The following is a 24,094-nucleotide window of genomic DNA, read 5'->3' on the forward strand; positions in this document are numbered from 1 at the left end:
GAAGGAAGTCGGGGACTCTTCACCTCTGTCCTGCCCCTCAAGGGTCTGACACAAAGAAGTATAGAATAAATACCTATTAAATGAATTATCATTTAACTTGATAAAATACAGCTCTTTATATAATTAATTGAATGCTAGTTTTGTCTGTTATCATTTATTGACAACATTATAGCTTAACCCTGTGGAGATTTCTGATTTCTTTTTTTTTTTATAATAAATTTATTTTTTATTGGTGTTCAATTTACCAACATACAGAATAACACCCAGTGCTCATCCCGTCAAGTGCCCCCCTCAGTGCCCGTCACCCATTCACCCCCACCCCCTGCCCTCCTCCCCTTCCACCACCCTTAGTTCATTTCCCAGAGTTAGGAGTCTTTATGTTCTGTCTCCCTTTCTGATATTTCCCACACATTCTTCTCCCTTCCCTTATATTCCCTTTCAATATTATTTATATTCCCTAAATGAATGAGAACATACACTGTTTGTCCTTCTCCGATTGACTTACTTCACTCAGCATAATACCCTCCAGTTCCATCCACGTTGAAGCAAATGGTGGGTATTTGTCATTTCTAATGGCTGAGTAATATTCCATTGTATACATAAGCCACATCTTCTTTATCCATTCATCTTTCGATGGACACCGAGGCTCCTTCCACAGTTTGGCTATTGTGGACATTGCTGCTAGAAACATCGGGGTGCAGGTGTCCCGGCGTTTCATTGCATCTGTATCTTTGGGGTAAATCCCCAACAGTGCAATTGCTGGGTTGTAGGGCAGGTCTATTTTTAACTCTTTGAGGAACCTCCACACAGTTTTCCAGAGTGGCTGCACCAGTTCACATTCCCACCAACAGTGTAAGAGGGTTCCCTTTTCTCCGCATCCTCTCCAACATTTGTGGTTTCCTGCCTTGTTAATTTTCCCCTTGTTAATTTTCTGGTGTGAGGTGGTATCTCATTGTGGTTTTGATTTGTATTTCCCTGATGGCAAGAGATGCAGAGCATTTTCTCATGTGCATGTTGGCCATGTCTATGTCTTCCTCTGTGAGATTTCTCTTCATGTCTTTTGCCCATTTCATGATTGGATTGTTTGTTTCTTTGGTTTGTTGAGTTTAAGAAGTTCTTTATAGATCTAGGAAACTAGCCCTTTATCTGATACGTCAGTTGCAAATATCTTCTCCCATTCTGTAGGTTGTCTTTTAGTTTTGTTGACTGTATCCTTTGCTGTGCAAAAGCTTCTTATCTTGATGAAGTCCCAATAATTCCATTTTTGCTTTTGTTTCTTTTGCCTTCGTGGATGTATCTTGCAAGAAGTTACTGTGGCTGAGTTCAAAAAGGGTGTTGCCTGTGTTCTCCTCTAGGATTTTGATGGAATCTTGTCTCACATTTAGATCTTTTATCCATTTTGATTTTATCTTTGTGTATGGTGCAAGAGAGTGGTCCAGTTTCATTCTTCTGCATGTGGATGTCCAATTTTCCCAGCACCATTTATTGAAGAGACTGTCTTTCTTCCAATGGATAGTCTTTCCTCCTTTATCGAATATTAGTTGACCATAAAGTTCAGGGTCCACTTCTGGGTTCTCTATTCTGTTCCATTGATCTATGTGTCTGTTTTTGTGCCAGTACCACACTGTCTTGATGACCACAGCTTTGTAGTACAACCTGAAATCTGGCATTGTGATGCCCCCAGATACGGTTTTCTTTTTTAAAATTCCCCTGGCTATTCGGGGTCTTCTCTGATTCCACACAAATCTTAAAATAATTTGTTCTAACTCTCTGAAGAAAGTCCATCCATGGTATTTTGATAGGGATTGCATTAAACATGTAAATTGCCCTGGGTAACATTGACATTTTCGCAATATTAATTCTGCCAATCCATGAGCATGGAATATTTTTCCATCTCTTTGTGTCTTCCTCAATTTCCTTCAGAAGTGTTCTATAGTTTTTAGGGTATAGATCCTTTACCTCTTTGGTTAGGTTTATTCCTAGGTATCTTATGCTTTTGGGTGCAATTGTAAATGGGATTGACTCCTTAATATCTCTTTCTTCAGTCTCATTGTTAGTGTATAGAAATGCCATTGATTTCTGGGCATTGATTTTGTATCCTGCCACGCTACCAAATTGCTGTATGAGTTCTAGCAATCTTGGGGTGGAGGCTTTTGAGTTTTCTATGTGGAGTATCATGTCATCGGCAAAGAGGGAGAGTTTGACTTCTTCTTTGCCAATTTGAATGCCTTTAATGTCTTTTTGTTGTCTGATTGCTGAGGCTAGGACTTCCAGTACTATGTTGAATAGCAGTGGTGAGAGTGGACATCCCTGTCTTGTTCCTGATCTTAGGGGAAAGGCTCCCAGTGCTTCCCCATTGAGAATGATATTTGTTGTGGGCTTTTCGTAGATGGCTTTTTTTTTTTAATTTTTTTTTTTAAGATTTTATTTATTTATTCTTGAGAGATAGAAGGAGAGACAGAGCCAGAGACACAGGCAGAGACAGAGCCAGAGACACAGACAGAGGGAGAAGCAGGCTCCATGCACCGGGAGCCCGACGTGGGATTCGATCCCGGGTCTCCAGGATCGCGCCCTGGGCCAAAGGCAGGCGCCAAACCGCTGCGCCACCCAGGGATCCCCTCGTAGATGGCTTTTAAGATGTTGAGGAATGTTCCCTCTATCCCTACACTCCGAAGAGTTTTGATCAGGAATGGATGCTGTATTTTGTCAAATGCTTTCTCTGCAACTAATGAGAGGATCATATGGTTCTTGGTTTTTCTCTTGCTGATATGATGAATCACATTGATTGTTTTACGAGTGTTGAACCAGCCTTGTGTCCCGGGGATAAATCCTACTTGGTCATGGTGAATAATTTTCTTAATGTACTGTTGGATCCTATTGGCTAGTATCTTGTTGAGAATTTTTGCATCCATGTTCATCAGGGATATTGGTCTGTAATTCTCCTTTTTGGTGGGGTCTTTGTCTGGTTTTGGAATTAAGGTGATGCTGGCCTCATAGAACGAATTTGGAAGTACTCCATCTCTTTCTATCTTTCCAAACAGCTTTAGTAGAATAGGTATGGTTTCTTCTTTAAACGTTTGATAGAATTCCCCTGGGAAGCCATCTGGCCCTGGACTTTTGTGTCTTGGGAGGTTTTTGATGACTGCTTCAATTTCCTCCCTGGTTATTGGCCTGTTCAGGTTTTCTATTTCTTCCTGTTCCAGTTTTGGTAGTTTGTGGCTTTCCAGGAATGCGTCCATTTCTTCTAGATTGCCTAATTTATTGGCGTATAGCTGTTCATAGTATGTTTTTAAAATCGTTTGTATTTCCTTGGTGTTGGTAGTGATCTCTCCTTTCTCATTCATGATTTTATTAATTTGTGTTATTAATTAATTCTCTTCTTTTTAATAAGGCTGGCTAATAGCCAATTAGCCATTATTTAATTTTATTAATTTGAGATATTAATTAATTCTCTCTCTCCTTTTTAATAAGGCTGGCTAATGGTTTATCTATCTTATTAATTCTTTCAAAGAATCAACTCCTGGTTTTGTTGATCTGTTCCACAGTTCTTCTGGTCTCGATTTCGTTGAGTTCTGCTCGAATCTGAATTAACTCTCTTCTTCTGCTGGGTGTAGGATCTATTTGCTGTTTTTTCTCTAGCTCCTTTATGTGTAAGGTTAGCTTTTGTATTTGAGTTCTTTCCAGTTTTTGAATGGATGCTTGTATTGCGCTGTATTTCCCCCTTAGGACTACTTTTGCTGCATCCCAAAGATTTTGAACGGTTGTATTTTCATTCTCATTAGTTTCCATGAATCTTTTTAATTCTTCCTTAATTTCCTGGTTGACCCTTTCATCTTTTAGCAGGATGGTCCTTAACCTCCATGTGTTTGAGGTCCTTCCAAACTTCTTGTTGTGATTTAGTTCTAATTTCAAGGCATTCTAGTCTGAGAATATGCAGGGGACGATCCCAATCTTTTGGTATCGGTTCAGACCCGATTTGTGACCCTGTATGTGGTCTATTCTGGAGAAAGTTCCATGTGCACTTGAGAAGAATGTGTATTCAGTTGAGTTTGGATGTAAAGTTCTGTAGATATCTGTGAAATCCATCTGGTCCAGTGTATCATTTAAAGCTCTCGTTTCTTTGGAGATGTTGTGCTTAGAAGACCTATCTAGTATAGAAAGAGCTAGATTGAAGTCACCAAGTATAAGTGTATTATTATCTAAGTATTTCTTCACTTTGGTTATTAATTGATTTAAATATTTGGCAGCTCCCACATTCGGGGAATATATATTGAGGATTGTTAAGTCCTCTTTTTGGATAGATCCTTTAAGTATGATATAGTGTCCCTCTTCATCTCTCACTACAGTCTTCGGGGTAAATTTTAGTTTATCTGATATAAGGATGGCTACCCTTGCTTTCTTTTGAGGACATTTGAATGGTAAATGGTTCTTCAACCTTTTGTTTTCAGGCTGTACTTCTCCTTCTGTCTAAAATGAGTCTCTTGTAGACAGCAAATAGATGGGTCCTGCTTTTTTATCCAGTCTGAAATCCTTAAAGGGGAATTTTGAGAGTCCCCCTTAAAATTTCTTGCAGAGCTGGTTTGGAGGTCACATATTCTTTCAGTTCCTGCCTGTCTTGGAAGCTCTATATCTCTCCTTCCATTTTGAATGAGAGCCTTGCTGGATAAAGTATTCTTGGTTGCATGTTCTTCTCATTTAGGACCCTGAATATATCCTGCCAGCCCTTTCTGGCCTGCCAGGTCTCTGTGGAGAGGTCTGCTGTTACCCTAATACTCCTCCCCATAAAAGTCAGGGATTTCTTGTCTCTTGCTGCTTCAAGGATCTTCTCTTTATCTTTGGAATTTGCAAGCTTCACTATTAAATGTCGAGATGTTGAACGGTTTTTATTGATTTTAGGGGGGGGATCTCTCTATTTCCTGGATCTGAATGCCTGTTTCCCTTCCCAGATTAGGAAAGTTTTCAGCTAGGATTTGTTCAAATACATATTCTGGACCTCTGTCCCTTTCGGCCCCCTCGGGAACCCCAATTAAACATAGGTTTTTCTTCCTCAGGCTGTCGGTTATTTCCCTTAATCTATCTTCATGGTCTTTTAATTGTTTGTCTCTTTTTTCCTCAGTTTCCCTCTTTGCCATCAACGTGTCTTCTATGTCACTCACTCGTTCTTCCACCTCGTTAACCCTCGTCCTTAGGACTTCTAGTTTGGATTGCATCTCATTCAATTGATTTTTAATGTCTGGCTGATTAGATCTGAATTCTGCAGTCATGAAGTCTTTGAGTCCTTTATGCTTTTTTCTAGAGCCACCAGTAGCTGTATAATAGTGCTTCTGAATTGGCTCTCTGACACTGAATTGTAATCCAGATTTTGTAACTCTGTGGGAGAGAGGACTGTTTCTGATTCTTTCTTTTGAGGTGAGGTTTTCCTTCTAGTCATTTTGCTCAGTGCAGAGTGGCGAAAAACAAGTTGTATTGGGAAAAGGAGAAAAAGAGAGGAGAGAGAGAAGGAAAGAAAAGAGAAAAGGAAAAAAGGAAGAAAAAAGAAAAAGAAAGAAAGGGAAAAAAGGGGGAGGTGGGGGAAGCAAACAGAAATCAGAAAGAAAAAAAAAAACAAAAAAACAAAAAGAAAACACGGGGGAGTATCTTCTGATTCTGTATACTTTAAGTCCCTTGACTTCCCCTGGAATTGGTCCATCCAGCTGGTCTTCTGGGGGAGGGGCCTGTTGTGCTGATTTTCAGGTGTTATCACTTGGGGGAGCTGCTCTGCCCCCTGCCTGGTGCAGGGCTCAGTGGGGGTTGTTTACCCCGTGAGGCCCCTGGAGGAACAACCCCAGTGGCTGCTCTGGAAACCTGGATTCAGCCCCCGCAGTGACTCCGGGGCTCTCCGTCTGCAGGGCCTGGAGGCTCTGAGGCAGGTCCGCTGATCTGCTCAGCTTGGGGCAGGAGCGTCCTTGTGGTCCTGTGCCCTCCCGACCTCTGCCTGTCCCCGGGGGAGGCCAGATCCTGGGCTGTGTCCCAGGCGCCCTGTGCTCCGGGGCCTGCGCTGTTGGATTCGTGCTCTGGCCGTGCAGCCGCCTCTCCGCGGAGCCGCCGCTCGAGCCCCTCCGAGCTGCTCCCGGGTCAATGCCTTTGCGCTGCAGCCCTTCAGGGAGCTCGGCGCACTCTCCCGGGGCGGGGGGGGGGGGCGCAGGTGTCTGTTAGTGTCCCAGGGAGCCCGAGGGCATCCCCGCCCTCCTGGGGTCCTGCTCGAACTCCCTGCGGGCGCCTTTCCTCCAGGAAGATTGGTGAAGCTCCTGCTTCTCTGGGACGGTGCTTGCTTGCCCTGGGGACACTCGCCCCGGCCTTAGCCCAGCTCCTCGCGGGGCCCCTCCCCCTTGGAGGCCTTTTGTTTCTTTATTTCTTTTTCCCCGTCTTCCTACCTTTATAGAAGCGCTAACTCTTCTCACTGTAGCATTCCGGCTGTTCTCTCTTTAAATCTCAGGGCGAATTCGTAGATTTTCAGGATGATTTGAAGCTTATCGAGGTAATTTGGTGGGGACAGGTGATTTGGGGACCCTACTCTTCCGCCATCTTGCCCCTCCTCCATGAGATTTCAGATTTCTATGGCAGTCTATGATATTATAGTATATGATATTCTATTCATATTAAGAGATTTAATTGTTTCTTTTTCCCTATACTTTGTAGATCACCTCTGGGTGTTGTTTCCAGATGTCTGTATGGTGATTGCATCAGAAATTGCTGTGGATATTGTAAAACACGCCTTTATCACCAAGTTCAATGACATTACTGCAGATGTATGTATTTTAATAAGCAATTCAGTGTTTAATGTTGGCTTCTTTGCAAATTGGTACAGCCACTTTGGAAAACTGTATGGAGGTTCCTCAAAAACTTAAAAATAGAACTACCCTACGACCCAGCAATTGCACTATTAGGTATTTATCCAAAGGATACAGAAATACTGATTCGAAGGGGCACATGCACCCCTATATTTTTAGCAGCATCAATAATAGCCAAATTAGAAAAAAATGCAAATGTCTATTGACATTTGAATGGATAAAGAAGACAGGGGGGTGCGTGTGTGTGTGCTCTTGTGTGTACACGTGGGAATATTACTCTGCCATCAAAAAGAATGAAATCTTGCCATTTGAATGACATGAATAGAACTAGAGCATATTATTCTAAGTGAGATAAGTCAGAGAAAGACAAATACCATATGATTTCACTCATTTGGAATTTAAGAAACAGAACAGATGAACATAGGAGAAGGAAAGGAAAAATAAAATAAGATAAAAACCAAGAGGGAAGTAAACCATAAGAGACTCTTTACTATAGGGAATAAATGAAGGGCTGCTGGAGGGGAAGTGAGCAGAGGCTGGGATAAATAAGTAATGGGTTTTAAAGAGGGCACTTGTTGGGATGAGCACTGGGTGTTATATGTAAGTGATAAATCACTAAATTTCTACTGAAACCAGTACTACACTATGTGTTAACTAACTTAAATTCAAATTTTAAAAATAATTACGAAGGATATTTTCTAAAATAATGTTGACTTCTGCTTATTATTATAAAGATGTAAAATAAGCCTAGATTTACTCTCTTTCTTAAGAGTACTATTTTGAAGTTAGAATATATTATTTTAAATTTCTAAATTATTTAAATTTAAATTTTAAATTATTGTACTACAAAAGTATGCTATTTCAATATTGAACAGTTCTGGTTCATACTTTTGGGTAGCAGTATAAATTGGCCAATAGTTTAGGTCAGAGCAGAGTGTCACTAACTCAGAATCATTATAAACTGTTAATACTGTCATAATCTATTTACTTAAACTTTTAAAAATCACATTGTTTCTATTTAAGCACAGACTATCAAAACTTTTATCTCTGGCTATGTTTTTTTAAAAGTATTTTATATTTAAAAATTGATTTTTTTCTATGATTATAGATTTCTGAAAAGTCCTACAAGACAGAAACTTTATATTTTTTGGTGAAAGCATTCAGATTTGCTTTATGTTTCAGCCAGTTGTTCTGTGGAGTTTCCGCAGATACATGCTGTAGGCTCATCCTCCACAAAGCATGGTGTTCTGAGTGCCTTCCACATTCCTACCTCAGCCCCAAAATGAATATTCATTTTGACAGTTTCCTAGATTTTATTTGGGTTGTACTTTGTCTTACCATGGTACTATTCAAAAAGCATAGATCGGGGATCCCTGGGTGGCTCTGGTTAAGTGCCTGCCTTTGGCCCAGGGCGTGGTCTTGGAGACCCAGGATCGAGTCCCGCATCAGGCTCCCTGCATGTAGCCTGCTTCTCCTCTGCCTATTTCTCTGCCTCTCCCTCTCTCTCTCTCTTTCTCTGTGTCTCTCATGAATAAATAAAATCTTTAAAAAAAAAAGGCATAGATTTAAAATCTAATGTGGTTGCAACTGCTACAATATGATTTGATTAAGAGCTTCGGAATGCCTTAATATACTTTTTTTTTTGTATTTCCTTTTTTTTCTTTTTTCCAAGATTTTATTTATTTATTCATGGAATATACAGAGAGAAAGAGAGTCAGACACAGGCAGAGAGAGAAGCAGGCTCCATGCAGGGAGCCTGATTGGGACTTGATCCCAGGTCTCCAGGGTCACACCCTGGGCCGAAGGCAGCGCTAAACCGCTGAGCCACCAGGGCTGCCCCTTAATGTACTTAAATACAGTAAGGTTTTGCATTCTTTTATAAAGCAGCAATCAAGTAATTTCACCATTTGCCTCTCTGGTTTCCTCAGTGCAAAATGGTTCCTTTTCATGGGGTCATTTTCTCAGCATCTGAAGTCAAAATTAATAAACTTACCTCAAGGGCAGCCCGGGTGGCTCAGCGATTTAGCACTGCCTTCAGCCCAGGGTGTGATCCTAGAGACCTAGGATGAAGTCCCACATCAGGCTCCCTGCATGGAACCTTCTCCCTCTGCCTGTGTCTCTGCCTCTCTTTCTCTCTCTCTCTGTGTCTCTCATAAATAAATAAATAAAATCTTTAAAAAAAATAAACTTACCTCAAGGACTTAGTGCAATTTGTAGTGAAATGACAGTTTATAGGGCCTTTGCAGCTTTAGGTTCTGGAACTCAATTTGGCATCTTGCTTAGCATCCATTTTATAAATGAGGTGTCATTATCTTTATATAAACTAATAATTTTTTAAACTATGCATTTAAAATTTCAAAATTGTTTTATATGTATTATACTACTTAAAATAGCCATTCTTCCCCAAATTCTAAACTCTCAGGATCATAACCATTGACTATCTCTTTGAAGAGAAGTCTGTAAAAGGCTTGTGAACCTAAAAGTTGGAGCTGAGGCTGTCTTACCGTTAATGTAGGGAAACAGAGGCACACTACCCAGGTGTGTGCTTGGTTAGCAGCACCTTTTTCCTGGTTAATTATTAAACGTTTTCATCTAGAAAGTCCATTAAATCTTTGCACATTATATATTTGCACTGTATCTCTTAATATTTCACTCTTGTTTGTCTTTAGGTCTACAGTGAGTATCGAGCCAGCCTTGCTTTTGACCTTGTTAGCAGTCGACAGAAAAATGTGAGCATTGTGTCGAAGACATAGTCTGATATCTCCTGAACAGTGGTTTGATTTAGCATGGAATATTGGTTAAGGGAAAGTTCCATAAACTTCTTCCATAAACTTCAACTTCCTACTTCTCTGTTCTCAACACTGTTTACAATTTAGTAAAATAATGATAGTACTTAATACTAAAATAAGATATGATTTCTGTAGCATTGTAACAGTTATACAACTTTGTATTTAAGACTTCTTAAGAACATGTAGATTTCCACATCTTTTTACTCAATTACATAATAGTTGCCAGGTTTTCTTTTCATGCATAGCCCCACCTATTGAGAATGTTTGCTGGTGATAAGTGGAAGCAGACTTTTTAAATGCCATAAATCCTTCTCTCCTTGTTCTGTGCAGGCATATACTGATTACAGTGACTCCGTGGCACGGAGGATGGGGTTCATTCCTCTCCCACTAGCTGTTCTAGTAAGTTCATACTTTTTTTTTTTCCTTTTTTACTATGAGATAGCTGTCATGATAGAGTATTTTTTTTTTTTTTTCAGTGTGAGAAGCCTCTTTATTGGGGTAACTCCCTAGACTCCTTTACTGGTGTAAGAACAAAAGGTCCAGATTAACTGTGCCATTGTTTTATTTTTACAATGTTTTCCCCCTCAACTCCTTTGAAATTAAACAGACTTATTTATAAAGACACCCTTCTACATTAAAACTTCAACCCATAAAGGCCCACTTACCGTATTGTATTATCAAGAAGTTTATTTCAGAAAGACTTTAAAAACTAAAGGTAAATAATTTGGAAGGAAATTTTAAGTTATGTCATTATTCATTTGGATTTTGAGCTGTTAATAGATAAGTAATTTTAACAAACATTTTATGTAATGGCTTTCCTAGCAATGAGAGTACTTATTTTTGCATATTCATTTAGCAAAGATTTTTCTTTTTGAACAGAAATGCCTACTGGTGGGCATTGGTGTGATCATGTAAGCATGTATTAGTGGAAGTATAAGAAGTCAATCCAACATTTCTAAAAGGCAGTTTGACAGTATTATGCTTTGATGTAGTAATTCTAGTTCTAGGAATTCATCCCAAGAAAATAGTTATAAAAAGCACATGATGAATTATAGGCAATATTATGCATTGCAGGGGCATTTATAATAGTAAAAATTTGGAAAGAAATGAAATGGGTTAAATAAATTTTGGTGTGCTCCAATGAAGACATGGTCTCTGTCCATTATAGTTACTACTTTTTACAATTTTTCCAAAGTTTTCACAGTGAAAATTTTTACTGCTATGCTCAGAAAAAATATATATATACTTTGAATATTTTAATGAATTGCTTGGAACAGCCTTGTAAAAAGTTACTAGCCACAATGGGCTGTAATAATGTTAATTAAGATTTGCTGGTTGCACCTGTATTTGATTATGTTCCTCGTTGGCTACCTAGTCTCACATCAAAACAAATGCAGCCATCTTTTTGCCAGTGGACATCTAGAGTTCTCCTATAGATGCAAAGTGTCATGAAGTCAACTAAGAGATGTATAAAGAAATTGTAAGTGATGCCAGCTGTATCATAGACCAGCTGCCTGACCTTTATTAGAGACCGGAAGATTAATAGATTTAATATTATGTAAATTTCATTGTGACTCTCCAAACAACCACATCCTAAATATTTTATATAGTAACTTGTTTGTTACATAATAATACGGCTTTCTTTTGTTTGGGAAAAGGAGCTTCCAGAAGTTTTGGGAAAACAATACTTTAAAGAGTAAATTATTTTAAAGAGATTGATAAAATGTTAAATATTTCTACATTTGTTTCCTACAACTGGAAATGTGATACATAGAATGTAAGGATACACCTAAGTTGCCTGATAGATTTTTTATTTTTAAAAGTTTAGTTAATGATTAGATTTAAATATGGCTCTGCTTTGCCAAATAATTGACTATCTAGTAATTTGTTTGCCAGAAAACTCTATTCATAATTAGTATGGATTTTTTTTTAATTTAGTATTTTTAAAATTTTCTCCAGCCTTTGTTTTATTTCTGAAATGATTTTTTATGGCTGTTCTACCAAAAGATTTAAGCTTAACTGGTAATTGGTTAACGAAATGCTTCTGGAGCACCTCTTGCATTTTCAGAGGGGATCTTGCAGTTAGACAGTGATCCAGTAGGTTTCCTCCTGTAGCATTCTTCTCTCAGAGCTCCAAGTAACCTTGAACTTTGGCAGCCATCTAGGAGTCTTGAGGAATAGTCCAAGGCCTCTTTAATGCCCATGAGTGGCAGTGTTTCTCTCTAAATGTTACCTTATGTCCTAAAATGAATTCATATCCAGGAAAAGTAAATGATGCATTAAGGTCTCGTGGAAATTACACTTTGGACATATGTATTTTAAAATTCCCTAATAATATATTAGATAAAAGTGAAATCATTTAAGCCTTGAATGCTGCAGCTGGCTTGCCTTCATATTAATCAGTAAAATCCTAGGGCCACGTTAATATACATCACAAACATTTGTCCAGTAGGTTATCTCCTCAGTACAGCATGTGACAGAGACGAGGACTTCCACGTCAGTCCTCTCATAGGGACCTTTGTTGAACACGAGACAGTAGTTCTCTCTCCACCTAGTTATTCTTTCACTAAAAGCATTTGTAAAATGTTGTTTAAAACGTATCTTATGGTATTTATTTAAGACCCTTTAGTAGAGTTCCACTTGATGATAACCTAACCTTGCTGGATAAGGCTAAGGCCCCTTATTTTCCCAGACTTTGCATTTCTGTGTAGCAGCCCCTGGACCCTGATGTGTGGATACATTATTAAGCTGAACCTGATGTATAAATATTTTCCGGTGACAGGCCCCACCAGATTTATTCAGCACACTTCCAAGGACAGTGCTGTTCCTCCTACATTTCTGTGAGATAAGTAAGAAAATGTGTTTAACCATGACTATACCAAAGAGACTGAAAATTTTCATCTTTTAAATAATGAATTTTGTAATATTTGTTTTTTAAAACAGTACAAAGCTCTTAAGGCTCCCTTTTTCCTCTTCCCCATTAGTCACTGTGGGTTCCTAAAAAGAGTCAAGGAAAGACCAAAAAAAAAAAAGCAAGAATAAGGGAAGTGCCCACCACATGATGCTAGCTCTGGTCGGGACAGATGAAGCAAGATGAATCTATTTGTATTTTCCAGAGTGATTTTTCATTTTCAAAATCAGCTGACTTGACTCTCTGTGAGGTACAACTACACATGTCATTCACGAACCCAGATAGAGTGCCTGACCTCAGTGTCAGTGACAGCTGAACAGGGCATTAGCCATAGGCATCCTAGATTTGCCTACACAGATCCACATCCACCACAGAGGTTTTCACGTGCAGCCAAATATTCTCGTATGAATTGACAAATCTAGAACTACTTGGATTTAGACAAAGCCCACAGGAGTGTGCCCAGAGTGTTGAAATCAGCAAGGAGAAGTTTTTATTTAAATATTAACTAATAACTCTGTGGTTGTGTGTTTTTGTTGTTTTTGTTTGTTTCTGGCTAGCTCATCAGAGTCGTAACAAGCTCAATCAAAGTGCAAGGAATTCTGTCTTATGCCTGTGTCGTACTCTTCTATTTTGGGTAAGATTAACAGTTCCTGAATATATTTTTGGTTATACCATAAAGCATATATGCAAGATGTAATGGAAGCTAGTAGCATCCAAGTCAGCCTGCACCCCTTCTTACTGTCCCAGGGCTCCCCTCACAGCACGTACCTCCAGGTGGGTTTGCGACTTGGTGAGACTCCGTGAAGTATGCTATTTGGTACCAGTGTAAGTGGCACCTTAGGGTTGATTTTAATCTTTAGTAGAATCAGTTAAAGCTCTTGCTGCATAGGATTTCAGTTGCTTTCCTTTTTCTTTCACAGTAAAATCTGCCATTACAATCAGACATTTTTCTGGGTTTAAAAACATCTTTAACTGAGTTGATCCATGGGGCTCTCCTCACCAAGGTTCTGCTCAGGTTCTAGAGTTAGGCTGTCCCCCGTAGCCATCAGGCCTCTGTCCCTGCAGTGTCCCAAGCCATGTCATCAGTACCTTGATTGGTGGCTCTGGTTTGGGCCCATAGGAAATTGTGTTGAGGCAGAGGGCCCAGGACTTGATTTCTCCTAGAGCCTGCCCCTTCTTCATATTGTGGGGACTGACTCACAGATTCTAAAGCCCAAGGAACCATAGACTGACCTTGGTTTTTGACCTTAAAAACCTAAGACCCTCCTTCTGTGGTACAGATGCTCACACAGTGCTCCCACATTCTTGGTTCATCAAGGGCTGTTGCTGTAATCGCTTCCATCTTTGTTTAACAAAGTATTCTTGTGTGTGTGTGTGTGTGTGTGTGTGTGTGTGTGTGTGTGTTAAACTAGGAAGTGAAGCATGTATATGCAACTTAGAAAAACCTTTGTTTAGTTACAGTTGTGTGTGTAATTCACCACAGTGGACGTGCCTTAATCTAAATGACTGAAAATTCGTGCCTCCCCACCCCGACATCTCATCACTGGTCCCCCTGTAGCCCACAGAGGCACAGTTGCTCACTGACCTTTCCACTCGACTAATTTCTCTCTCTGAGCCTCATATCAGGGTAGTACCCAAGCTGTCCCCTTCTTGAGAATCTTACCCAAACCACCTGGTCAGTGAAGCTGTCTCTATTCTCTCACCCCACCCAGCCCAGGACTCTCATTCGAGTGCAGATAGGTCAGAACTCAGTTGGGCCTCTTGGTACCTGGTGCTGGGCTTTTTCCCCATGGCCCAGTTGGGCCTCTTTCCCTGCAGACCTACTGTGGCCGGCAGCCTCCGCCCGCCTCATACGTTCAGCCCTCCTCAGTGAGCACCCGTGGGTATAGGACCAGGGGCCCTGCCTTTGTGGCCCTGCAAGTCTAGTGGAAAAATAGGCAACAGCCAGAAAAGCAAATCTCCATAAAGTGACAGTTGGCAGTAAGCTTCAGGAAGAAAAATAGAGTAGTAGAAGGAGATGGCAAACAACAGAGGGGCCTGCCTCTGAGCCTCTCTGGTGAGCTGGTGTTTGGTGAAGACCAGATGGAGTGAGGGAGAGAGCCACGCAGATGCCTGCGAGGATGGCACGTGCAGTAGAGGCAACCCAGGACAGGCCTGACAGGAGCAACAGTAGGGAGCCTGGGAGGCTGGAGTCCAGCAGTCCAGACAGAGCGTCACAAAGAGGACCCTGCAACCCCGGGAAGGGCTCAGGTTCCAGCTGAGGGGAGGAGGAACCCTGGAGGCTTCCAAGCCGAAAAGGCCGAGATCCAGCTGGCTCTTGGCCAGGACCACTCTGGCGGCTATGTGGAGGATAGGCTGGAGTGTAGCAGGAGGAGAAGCAGACCTTGGGCCAAGTCAGGAAGCGGCTATGGGCCTCCCTGGGAAAGAGGCCCATGGCCACCACTCAAGTGGTAGCAGTGGAGTGCTAACAATTTGTCATCTGGTATATATTTTGAAAGGGGAGCCAGACAGGACTTGCCAGTGAATGATTGGATGTGAGGTGTAAGGGAACAAGAGGAATCCAGTGTGTGATTGCAGAGTTTGGGGCCCAAGCAGTTAGGGTAGTGGCATCGCCATATTATGATGGAGGAGCCTGTAAGAAACACACACGGGTGTGATTTTGTGTAATTTTCTGTTTTGCAAGCCTGCGTTGGAATCGAGTTCAGGCTTTAGTAAATTTGAAATCCCATTAGCCATCCCCAGTGCAAGGTCGGGGAAGCAAGGCAAAGTATGAGTAAGGAGTTGCAAGCAGAGTTGGGTCTGAGAGTAAATTGGGGGAGGAGGTTGCACGTGAAAATCCTTGGGCCGTTATCCAGGTGAGGTCCTCCCTGGATGTTTGCATTCTTAACTGGGGACAGTGAAGGAGACCTGTTTGCTTGACCTCTTCCTGACCCCCTCCTCAGACTCGCCCTTACTGACTCACAGATTCCTGTAATTGCCAAGATCTCATCTCAGCCATAAAGACAGCAGCTGCCTCTGCACTCACTGTAACACTGCCAGTGAGGTCCTTGCTACTTTGTCCTGTAAGACCTCCCTTTGTGAGAAGATACTAACATAAAGAGTATTTTTTCAGGATTTTTTTTTTGCCATATTTGTATCAAATACCTTAAAATATATACATTTTGGTTCCCACGAATTCTACTTCTGGAACCATAGCTATCTAGGCATTTATCTTAAGGAAATACAGATTTAGCCTAAGTTTTCTGAATTAGAAACTTTTAAATAGAAACAAAAATATTAGAAATAACCCAAATATCCAGAAATTAAGGCCTTTGGGGGCCTTTGTTATAACAATGTCCTTGAGGAACATTAACTGGTAAGGAAAATATTCATAATAATACGTAGTTATGTAAAACAACAATAGCATTTAATAGCAAAATTGGTTGACATCTCTGTGTGCCAAGAACTGTTCTGAGCACCAACTGGAGTCATCTCTGGATTACTGGTTAAGAAGTGCACTCAGGTCCACATAGGTTCGAAGAGATGAGTCAGGATTTGAACCCAGACACTTGGTGCCTAGAATCTGCCCTGGCTCCAAACTCCAGCCCCTACTGCTTTGTAAAATAGACCCCGTTTCCGGCAGTGGGAAAGTCGGTATAAAGTCATCACAAAAACAATCAAAACATTGTATACCACATGTCACAGTGAGCAGTGCTGGAGGATGGAATTATAAGTTCTGTCTTGTTCACCTACATTTACTAAAGATATTTGTTTTGCAGTGAAAGAATAATGATTTAGTACCAGATAAAATTTCTAAATGGTACAATTTCTTCTCGTCATGAGAACTAATGAATCGATCAAGCGTTTTCTCTTGTGGTAAAGAAGCCTCATGGGACACTTGCCCATTCCAGAAAACGGGGGCCTCCAGCTCCCGGGTCATGTGCCTCCCCTGGCCCCAGGCCCTCTTATAAGAAGCAGGGGAGACAGCGTTTGCATTGATGGAGATGAATCCCAACCATGGTTGTTTCTGCTTGTAGGTTGATATCCCTGAAAGTACTTAATAGCATCGTGCTGTTGGGAAAATCATGCCAGTATGTGAAGGAGGCCAAGATGGAAGAGAAGCTATTTAATCCGCCTCCAGCCAGTGCACCAGGCAAACCACCTAATAAATCACAGAACAAATGTAAACCCTCTCAAGGTATGTTTGGTCCCATCACTTGTGTGAATCATTTAACAAAGAGTTAATGGTCTAAATTCTACCTGATAAAAAAAATCACTGGTGGATGTTTAGCAATGCTTTCAAGATTTGGTTTCACTTTGCTGAGTTGTCTTTAGCATTTATATTTTAGATCTCCTTGCAGAGACACATAACGCGGTGCTCTGAGCTTTTACATTTATTCATTGTCCAGGAGATGATTGTTGAACACCTATTACATGACAGACCCAGGAGTATAGCAACAGGGAAGAAAGGCTGATTCTGACTTGGAGGGTGGGTGGAGAAAGTGAGGGGGCAGTCATACTGTAGAGAAGACTAAGGCCAGATGGATCTGAAAAGGGGAGCGTGACTGGGAGTCGGGAGCTCCCCCAGCCAAGGGGACAGCACCTTTCCAGGAGGAGCACCAGCAGCACATGCAAAGGCCGAGGGAGGAACCTGCTGAGTGTGTCGAGGGACTGCAGAGGTGCCATGGGAGAGGGACTGGAGAAGGAATCAGAGGCCACCCTGCTGCCTGTTGTGAGAACTATCTTTCACTGTGTGTGGGGGGGGATCTGTTTCAGGGTTTGGAGCAGAGACATGACCCAGCTGACATTTTAAAAGGATCATTCTCCAGCTTTGTGGAAAGGGGACTCCAGAGGAATGAGCGCAGAGGTGCAAGGGCTAGCGGGGAGGCTGCCTGGCTCAGAGCAGGGCTTAGTGGTGTGAATAGGAGAGCTGGCCAGATTCCGGAGAGACCTGGAAGAGCACAGGGTGTGCTGATGAGGTTTTACAGTATGAGACCAAGAAGTGAAGGATGATTCCAGAGCTGCTGGCCTGGAAGATTTGGAGGAAGAAGTGGGACACTGATGTAATTTTTGTCAGTAGATGGCAGTTCCCTATTGTCATGATTATCTGTTCACATGACTTTTCATTTAAATGGTTTATTTTAAATATGTGGAGCTGCTGTGTGCCAGGTGATACACTCGATGCTAGAGATACAAAGGTAAATAAATTGTGCTTGCAGGGCCTCACAGACTGACAGAGGAGACAGCAAAAGTGGATAATCCAGACAGGAGAGTGAGTTGTAGACAGGCTTGGAGAGGACAGGAGAGGGCCCCTTCCTGGAGGTGGTGATGTCTGAACTGAATCTCAAAGAACAGAAGAAGTGGGTCCCGGTGAAGATGGGGGAGAGGATACTTCAGGAACAGACCAGCATGAGCTGAATCTGGAGGCCTGAAAAGCAGCCAGGGACGTAGCAGCTCAGTATTTTGGGTGTGACTTTTGCTGTGGGAAGGGGCCAAGTCCAGACTGAAGGGAGGGCCACGCTCATGCATGCTTCCTAGAGAGCCAAGAGTAAAAAGTCTTGTATGACCACTTGAAAATAGTTTTTTTCATAACAAAGAACATGTAAATACTCTTAGTAATATGGGGTTGCGTTCGTTTCAACTGGGTGATGGATAGTGGTCCACGTGTGTTCTGTCTAGCTAGGCCCCTTGGACACTTTAACACGTGAGTACGTGTTTGTCCTGGTGTCGGGGAGCCTTCAGTCTGACGAGGGGCCGGGGAGATAAAGCTTTAAGTGCATGTCTCATTCAGGGCCATTGGATCCAGAGCCACATACTAAGTACATTTTGGGCCAGTGTCTGAGTATCTGTGTAGGGTGTTCTGGAGGGTAGGAGACCACAGACCAGATACCATCAGGAAGGTTTTGCAAGTCAGGTGGCTCAGTTTCAATTCAAGGATGAAAGGAAGAGCCGGCTCTCAGAACAGCATTGTGTTGGTTATGTTCTAGAAGAAGCAAAGGACAGCAGCGGGGTGAGGGCGCAGGAAAAGAGACTCCGCGTTCATTGTCACTCGTGGGGGTGGTTTCTGCAGATGTGTACGTGTGTCAGCACCCATCAGATGATTCATTTTACGTATGTGCACTTGGCGTGATGTCATTTTTGCCCTGATGAAGAATGTGCGGTTCAGGCCCCAACCCAGCTGTCCCGCAGATCAGGTTCCAGGATTCCCGGCACCCAAAGTAAACATTCAGGTTTTGTTGGTTGGTTGGTTTTTGCCTCTCTTTTGGACTTCCCAGAGGTGAAAGGCTAAGTCTTGCTCAGGCAACTACACAGAAGAGGTCGGATGCCCTACAGTCTGCTTGTCCCTGCCGTCCAGAGTATAGGAGCCAAGGCTAATTTTTCAAGCCACAGACATGTTTGGACTTGGCCGTGTAGGAGGGAGTTTGTTAAATGGGAGTCCTGATCTTTCCAAAATCAGGTAGTAGTGTTATCCGTGTGACACAATTCACATAACAGCCCTTCTATGAAATTTTAATTGAACAAACAAATGGCATAGCCACTGAGTTTCATCATAAACCATGGCCACTTATATGCCACGTGCTTTTTTGGTTGTCACTTGCTTTACTTAAAAGGATGGATGATGGACACTTTTTTCCATCCCACTCTTTTGGTAAACTTATTATAAGTCGGGGGGAAATCCTTTTCTGATTAGCTGGATCTGCTTTTCCACAGAAGAAAACCTGTCTGCTTCAGTTACCAGCCAGCCCGTTCATCCCAAGGAAAGCGTCGTACCGTTCCTTGTGGCGAGCAGTTCTGACCAGTTTCTGACGACTCCAGACGGCGATGAGAAGGACATAACGCAGGAGAGCTCTGAATTAAAGCACAGATCCTCGAAGAAAGATTTGTTAGAGGTGGACAGGTTCACAATCTGTGGAAACCGAATCGACTGAACTCCATGCCTCCCGTGCCCAAGATGCCGGGTCCCGGGCAGGAGGTGCAGAAAATGGCACTTAAATATTTATTTAAAAACTTAAATTATTAATGGAAAGCGAATCTTAGTATCTTTCTTCCAGTGATGGGATCTGGCTGCAGGTTGGGTCACAGAACCTCGGCAGCCTCCAGCCTGGACTCTGGGGACCTGCCGGGCAGGAGGAGCCCCTCGTGCGTGGCTGGGAGCGGTCACTTCCAGGCCCGCGATGCAGCGTCAGCACCACCCTGCTCGTCCGTCTGTGCTTCCGGAACATCGAGGCCTCTCAGTACAAGGATGTACCTGGAAAACTGTGAAGCTTTTACCACATTACCTTTCCATACTGTTTCCACAAACAGTTTTCAAACTGTACTTCATCTGCCAAAGCATTAAAAAGAAAAATGGTAATTAAACTTAAGTCAAGATAAATGTTCTTACCACCAGAATAATCCTTGAAGATGTGTCTGAATTAATCAGAATAAAAGGCTACCTAAAATAATTCATGATGAATAGTAGCATTTTATAGGGGAAAAAAACCCTAAGCTGGTTTGTTTATTTAAAAAATATTCCTTTAATGAAGGTGGTTATGCATCACGGAGAAAATGTTTCATAATTTTTCAGTTTACTCTTTAAAGCAAAATGTGAGCTGTGTATTGTTCAATTGCAACGGATAAAATAGAAATACCCTTACAAAAGGCACTTTTATACTGAAGAAGAGCAGTGTTAACTTTTAATGTATAGTTAACGGGTTTCGCTTTAAAACTAATTGCTTCATAAATTGTTGCAGTTCAAAGGATGTGTTGAAGGGGCTGAAGAATTTGTTGGTGTACAAAATCCATAGGTGTCAACCTTAACAGAGTTTTTAAAGTGACAGCTTTAAATATTCTGAACGATTTGGGCAGCGTCTTGCTTGGGCTTGCAAAAGGCGTGAGCCCTGCTGACAGGAGCGTCCAGGGGTGTTCCCAAGCTGGGGGCAGGCGGCCGTGTCTCTGGGGTGTGTGTGTGGAGATGTGTGTATGGACGCTGGGAACAGGAACGAAAAGGTGCTTTTGGGTTTTGAGATTTGTTCTGCTTAATTACTAGTTTGTGGCCTGCATCATAGGACAAGTCATTTCCCACCACAGTTTTATCTTGAGAAACCTTTCTGCACTTTTATAAAAATTTTACAGTGTCTCATTTCAAAATGTGCAGATGTTACTGTTAACCGTCATTTCCTTTGATGTTTCCATGTTGAAGTTCGGCTCTTGTGCTGATACTTTGGGTATATGACATGCAAAAGGTAAATTTTAGGGGCTTCATCTCTTTCATGGGTGAAATACAAAGCACGCTTTAATGTTTTGGCTTCTTTGGTCTCCATAGAAATACAGAAGTAAATATTAACGTTTTGCACTAACTAAAGAAATCTGAAGATAATGTTCACTTAGGGTAAAAGGAAATCTTACCTAAATGCTTTTGTGAAACCAGGAAGTATTTTAAGTTAAAAATGAAAAGATTTGTGTTTTGTGTATGTTTCAGTGAAGCCCCATCATAGAATTATTCTTCTATCCATCTCTTTGCCACCAAAAGGAACGGAATCCACGGGAATGGACTAGTTTGGGGAAAACTTTGCCAAACGTAGCCCTGATCAGAGCAAGAATATGATTTGGGTTTATCTTTCAATTCAGCTTGAATTATCCTGTTGTTATTGTGCTGTCATTTTCAGAAGATTTCATTTCCTTTGCAGAACCTATTGGGAGTTCGGAATGATGTTCATTTCTTCTGTTAAAATGGCATTCAGTACTAATTTTATAAGTGCATCTTGTGTGAAACTCAATAAATTCAATTTTGTAATCTTTTTTAAAAAGGTCACTGAATTTATTTTAATAATGTTTACTGTTATATTTGCTGGAGTAAATACCCACTCTGTTATAAGAATTTTACTTCTAATTTACAAGTGAGAAGACTGTTTAATATGACTTCTTCTCTTAGTCTTAATGGTAGCAAAATGTTGGATTTTTGTCCTGGGGCGGAAAAGGCTAGTACTTGATCATAGACCATTTCATATATCTATCAGCCAGTGGATGTACAGGTGTTTTGAATGTCACACAGTGTGTTTTTCACATCTGAGAGTCAAGTTCAAGACAGTACTTTGTTTTTTTAAATTAAGGCACAACTTAGGTCAGACTCTAATTTGCTTTATCATTTAAACAGTATAAACCCCAAGGGTCATTCAGGAGTTTATCCAAATTTTCTTTGTACTTTGTACTTCTGTACCTTGGCCAGCATTCAGACTGTACATTCCTTATATGTATACATGGAAGAAACGTGTTGTAGTTAGATCCCCAAAACATTTCTGCCACTCCTGATAACTAGCAGAGGAGGGTATAAATTCACAAAATAATTTAAAATCACTACATTTGATATGTTTCAGATTTATATCTATTACTCCAACAGGGATTTATGAATCACTTTATGTGTCTGGGGCTTTTCTAGATGCTGGAATCAGCAATGAACCAAGCTCCAGCCCCTCTGGAAAGACCAATAGTAAGCAAGTCAGTGAAATATCCCCTCCAGACACATTGCCTAATGACCATAAAACCTGGTCTGAAACAAATATGGTTCTTTAACATTTTATAGAAATCTTACTTTTTTCCTGTTTTTTTTTTTTTTAAAGATTTTATGTATTTATTCATGAGAGACACACAGGCAGAGACACAGGCAGAAGGAGAAGCAGGCTCCGTGTAGGGAGCGCAATGTGGGACTCAATCCCAGGACCCTAGGATCAAGCCCTGAGCTGAAGGCAGACAGACGCTCAACTGCTGAGCCACCCAGGCGTCCCTTCCTGTTGTATTTTTGTAAAATAAAAGAATTATGTAGCAGTTTCACAGTACTTCTATAAAATAGAAATAGGATTTTTTTTTTTTTTTTTACACTACAGAGTGCCAGTTGTCCACCAAACTCTGTTCTGTTCTGTACACAGAGTTGCAGCCAAGCACATAAGCTGCCTTGGCAGTTCAGAGCTACATCTCTGAGTCCTTGCTCTTCCTTCTGGGCTAGTGACATTTCTACCAAGGGATGGAAGTCAGAAGGATATATGTCATTATGGATCCCCTTCCACCCTCTCTTCCCTTCCCACCAACTGGAACCCAAAGAAGGTGTGACTTTGCCCCAACCATGCAGGTAAATGCTGTGCCCACAGGATGGCAGAGCCACAGGGGTGCGGATCCTGCGTCCTTGAATGCCTCTCTGGAGCAGAGTCGCCTCTCGATGAGGGACACTCAGCTTAGACTATACATGAGAGAGGAATAAACACCTTTGTATCAAAGCTACTAAATCTAGAGGGTCTATATTACAGCCCAAATTGATACACTAAGAAATCTGGAAGGGTCTACTTAGAGATCTTTAGATAAATGAGGTGTTTGACGTCTAAAACATACTCGTGAAAACACTCCATTCTCATACGTACTCTTCGTAAGGAAAAAATAAAGATGATTATGTCCCACTCATTTGGAGGTCAGATTCCCAGCACCCTTGGCCATCTTGAACTGAACCTTAAATTTGCTCATAAATGGCAAAGTCATGTTTGTTCGTGTTCTCTGCTGACCAGATGCTCCTTTCCCCTTATCGCTCAGGAAATTGTGTGCAGAAAGAGTGGATCATGGGTATAATCAAAGAGCACAAAGAAGTGGAAGCCAAGAAGTTAATACATCAAAAGAGCAGCAAAAATATAGTCATCTGGGGCCAGATTGAGGCAAATGATTCTGAGCAAGTGATTGCTCAAAATATCCCTGTGTTAGTGTTATAGTTAGTGTCATATCAGTATGATATGTGGCATTGGTGAGTGCCTGAGACATCTAGGATGGGTTAGGTCATGTTTAATCTGATTGAGACATGTCTACAATGGAGGAGGAAGTTGTTAAGGAAATTGGCATTCTAAGAGAGTTTCAATGATCTGAAAAGTTGGCTAACGGAACAGCTCATGTTCAATAGCTCTTGCTTGTTCTAAATTTCAATAAGAAAAGATAACACATATTGGCAAGTTAGTAAAAGGCACACTTTGGCATGGTGTAGTAGAGCTGAATTGGAAGTTGTTTGATATTTAATGAAAAAGCTGAGTATCCTCACAACATATTTTGCTTTCAACTTTCTTTGTGGCAGGTGAGGAAGTTAAGGGCAGTGCAGGGAGGGGGTCTTGGGGTACAGGTGGCACCTTTTATAAAAGATTGGATCGGAAATCACAGAAGATATATGCTCCTGAAGGGTAAATCACCTGCAATTATTTTTAATAAGCATATTTTCATTTCATTTTAGGTATGTCTGCATAAGAATGTAAACACTGGGAAATTGCTATATCAGGCTAACCAGATAAAGTGAAATTTAAAAAAATGCATAACATATCTTGCAGGGCTTGATTTTTTTTTAAGATTTTATTTGACAGAGCAAGTGAGCACAAGAGAGGGAGAGGAAGAAGTGGGCTCCCCACGAAGCAGGGAGCCCAACATGGGGCTCAATCCCAGGACCTTGAGATCATGATCTGAGCTGACACTTAACACACTGGGCCACCCAGGCACCCCTTGTAGGGCTTGATTTAGCAAATATTAATTATGCAGTCCCTATGGAAAGCACTGAAGTGAATAAGCCCTGCTTTGCTCACAGAGCT

At 41.4% G+C, this 24,094-nt stretch overlaps 1 protein-coding gene across 1 annotated transcript in view; it reads left to right on the forward strand.

Annotated features, from left to right (window-relative positions):
• Positions 1–21,298, forward strand: part of TAPT1 (transmembrane anterior posterior transformation 1) — a 65,880-nt gene extending 44,582 nt beyond the window's left edge. Inside the window, exons 9-14 of the mRNA XM_072737737.1 lie at positions 6,679–6,788; positions 9,500–9,559; positions 9,950–10,018; positions 13,088–13,164; positions 16,547–16,707; positions 19,221–21,298. Coding sequence (XP_072593838.1) covers positions 6,679–6,788; positions 9,500–9,559; positions 9,950–10,018; positions 13,088–13,164; positions 16,547–16,707; positions 19,221–19,438 — 695 coding nt within the window. The 3' untranslated portion in view covers positions 19,439–21,298. The remainder of the gene's footprint in view (positions 1–6,678; positions 6,789–9,499; positions 9,560–9,949; positions 10,019–13,087; positions 13,165–16,546; positions 16,708–19,220) is intronic.
• The last annotated feature ends 2,796 nt before the right edge of the window (positions 21,299–24,094 follow it).

This window comes from Vulpes vulpes, chromosome 14 (genome assembly GCF_048418805.1).
Source record: "Vulpes vulpes isolate BD-2025 chromosome 14, VulVul3, whole genome shotgun sequence".
Lineage (NCBI taxonomy): Eukaryota > Metazoa > Chordata > Mammalia > Carnivora > Canidae > Vulpes > Vulpes vulpes.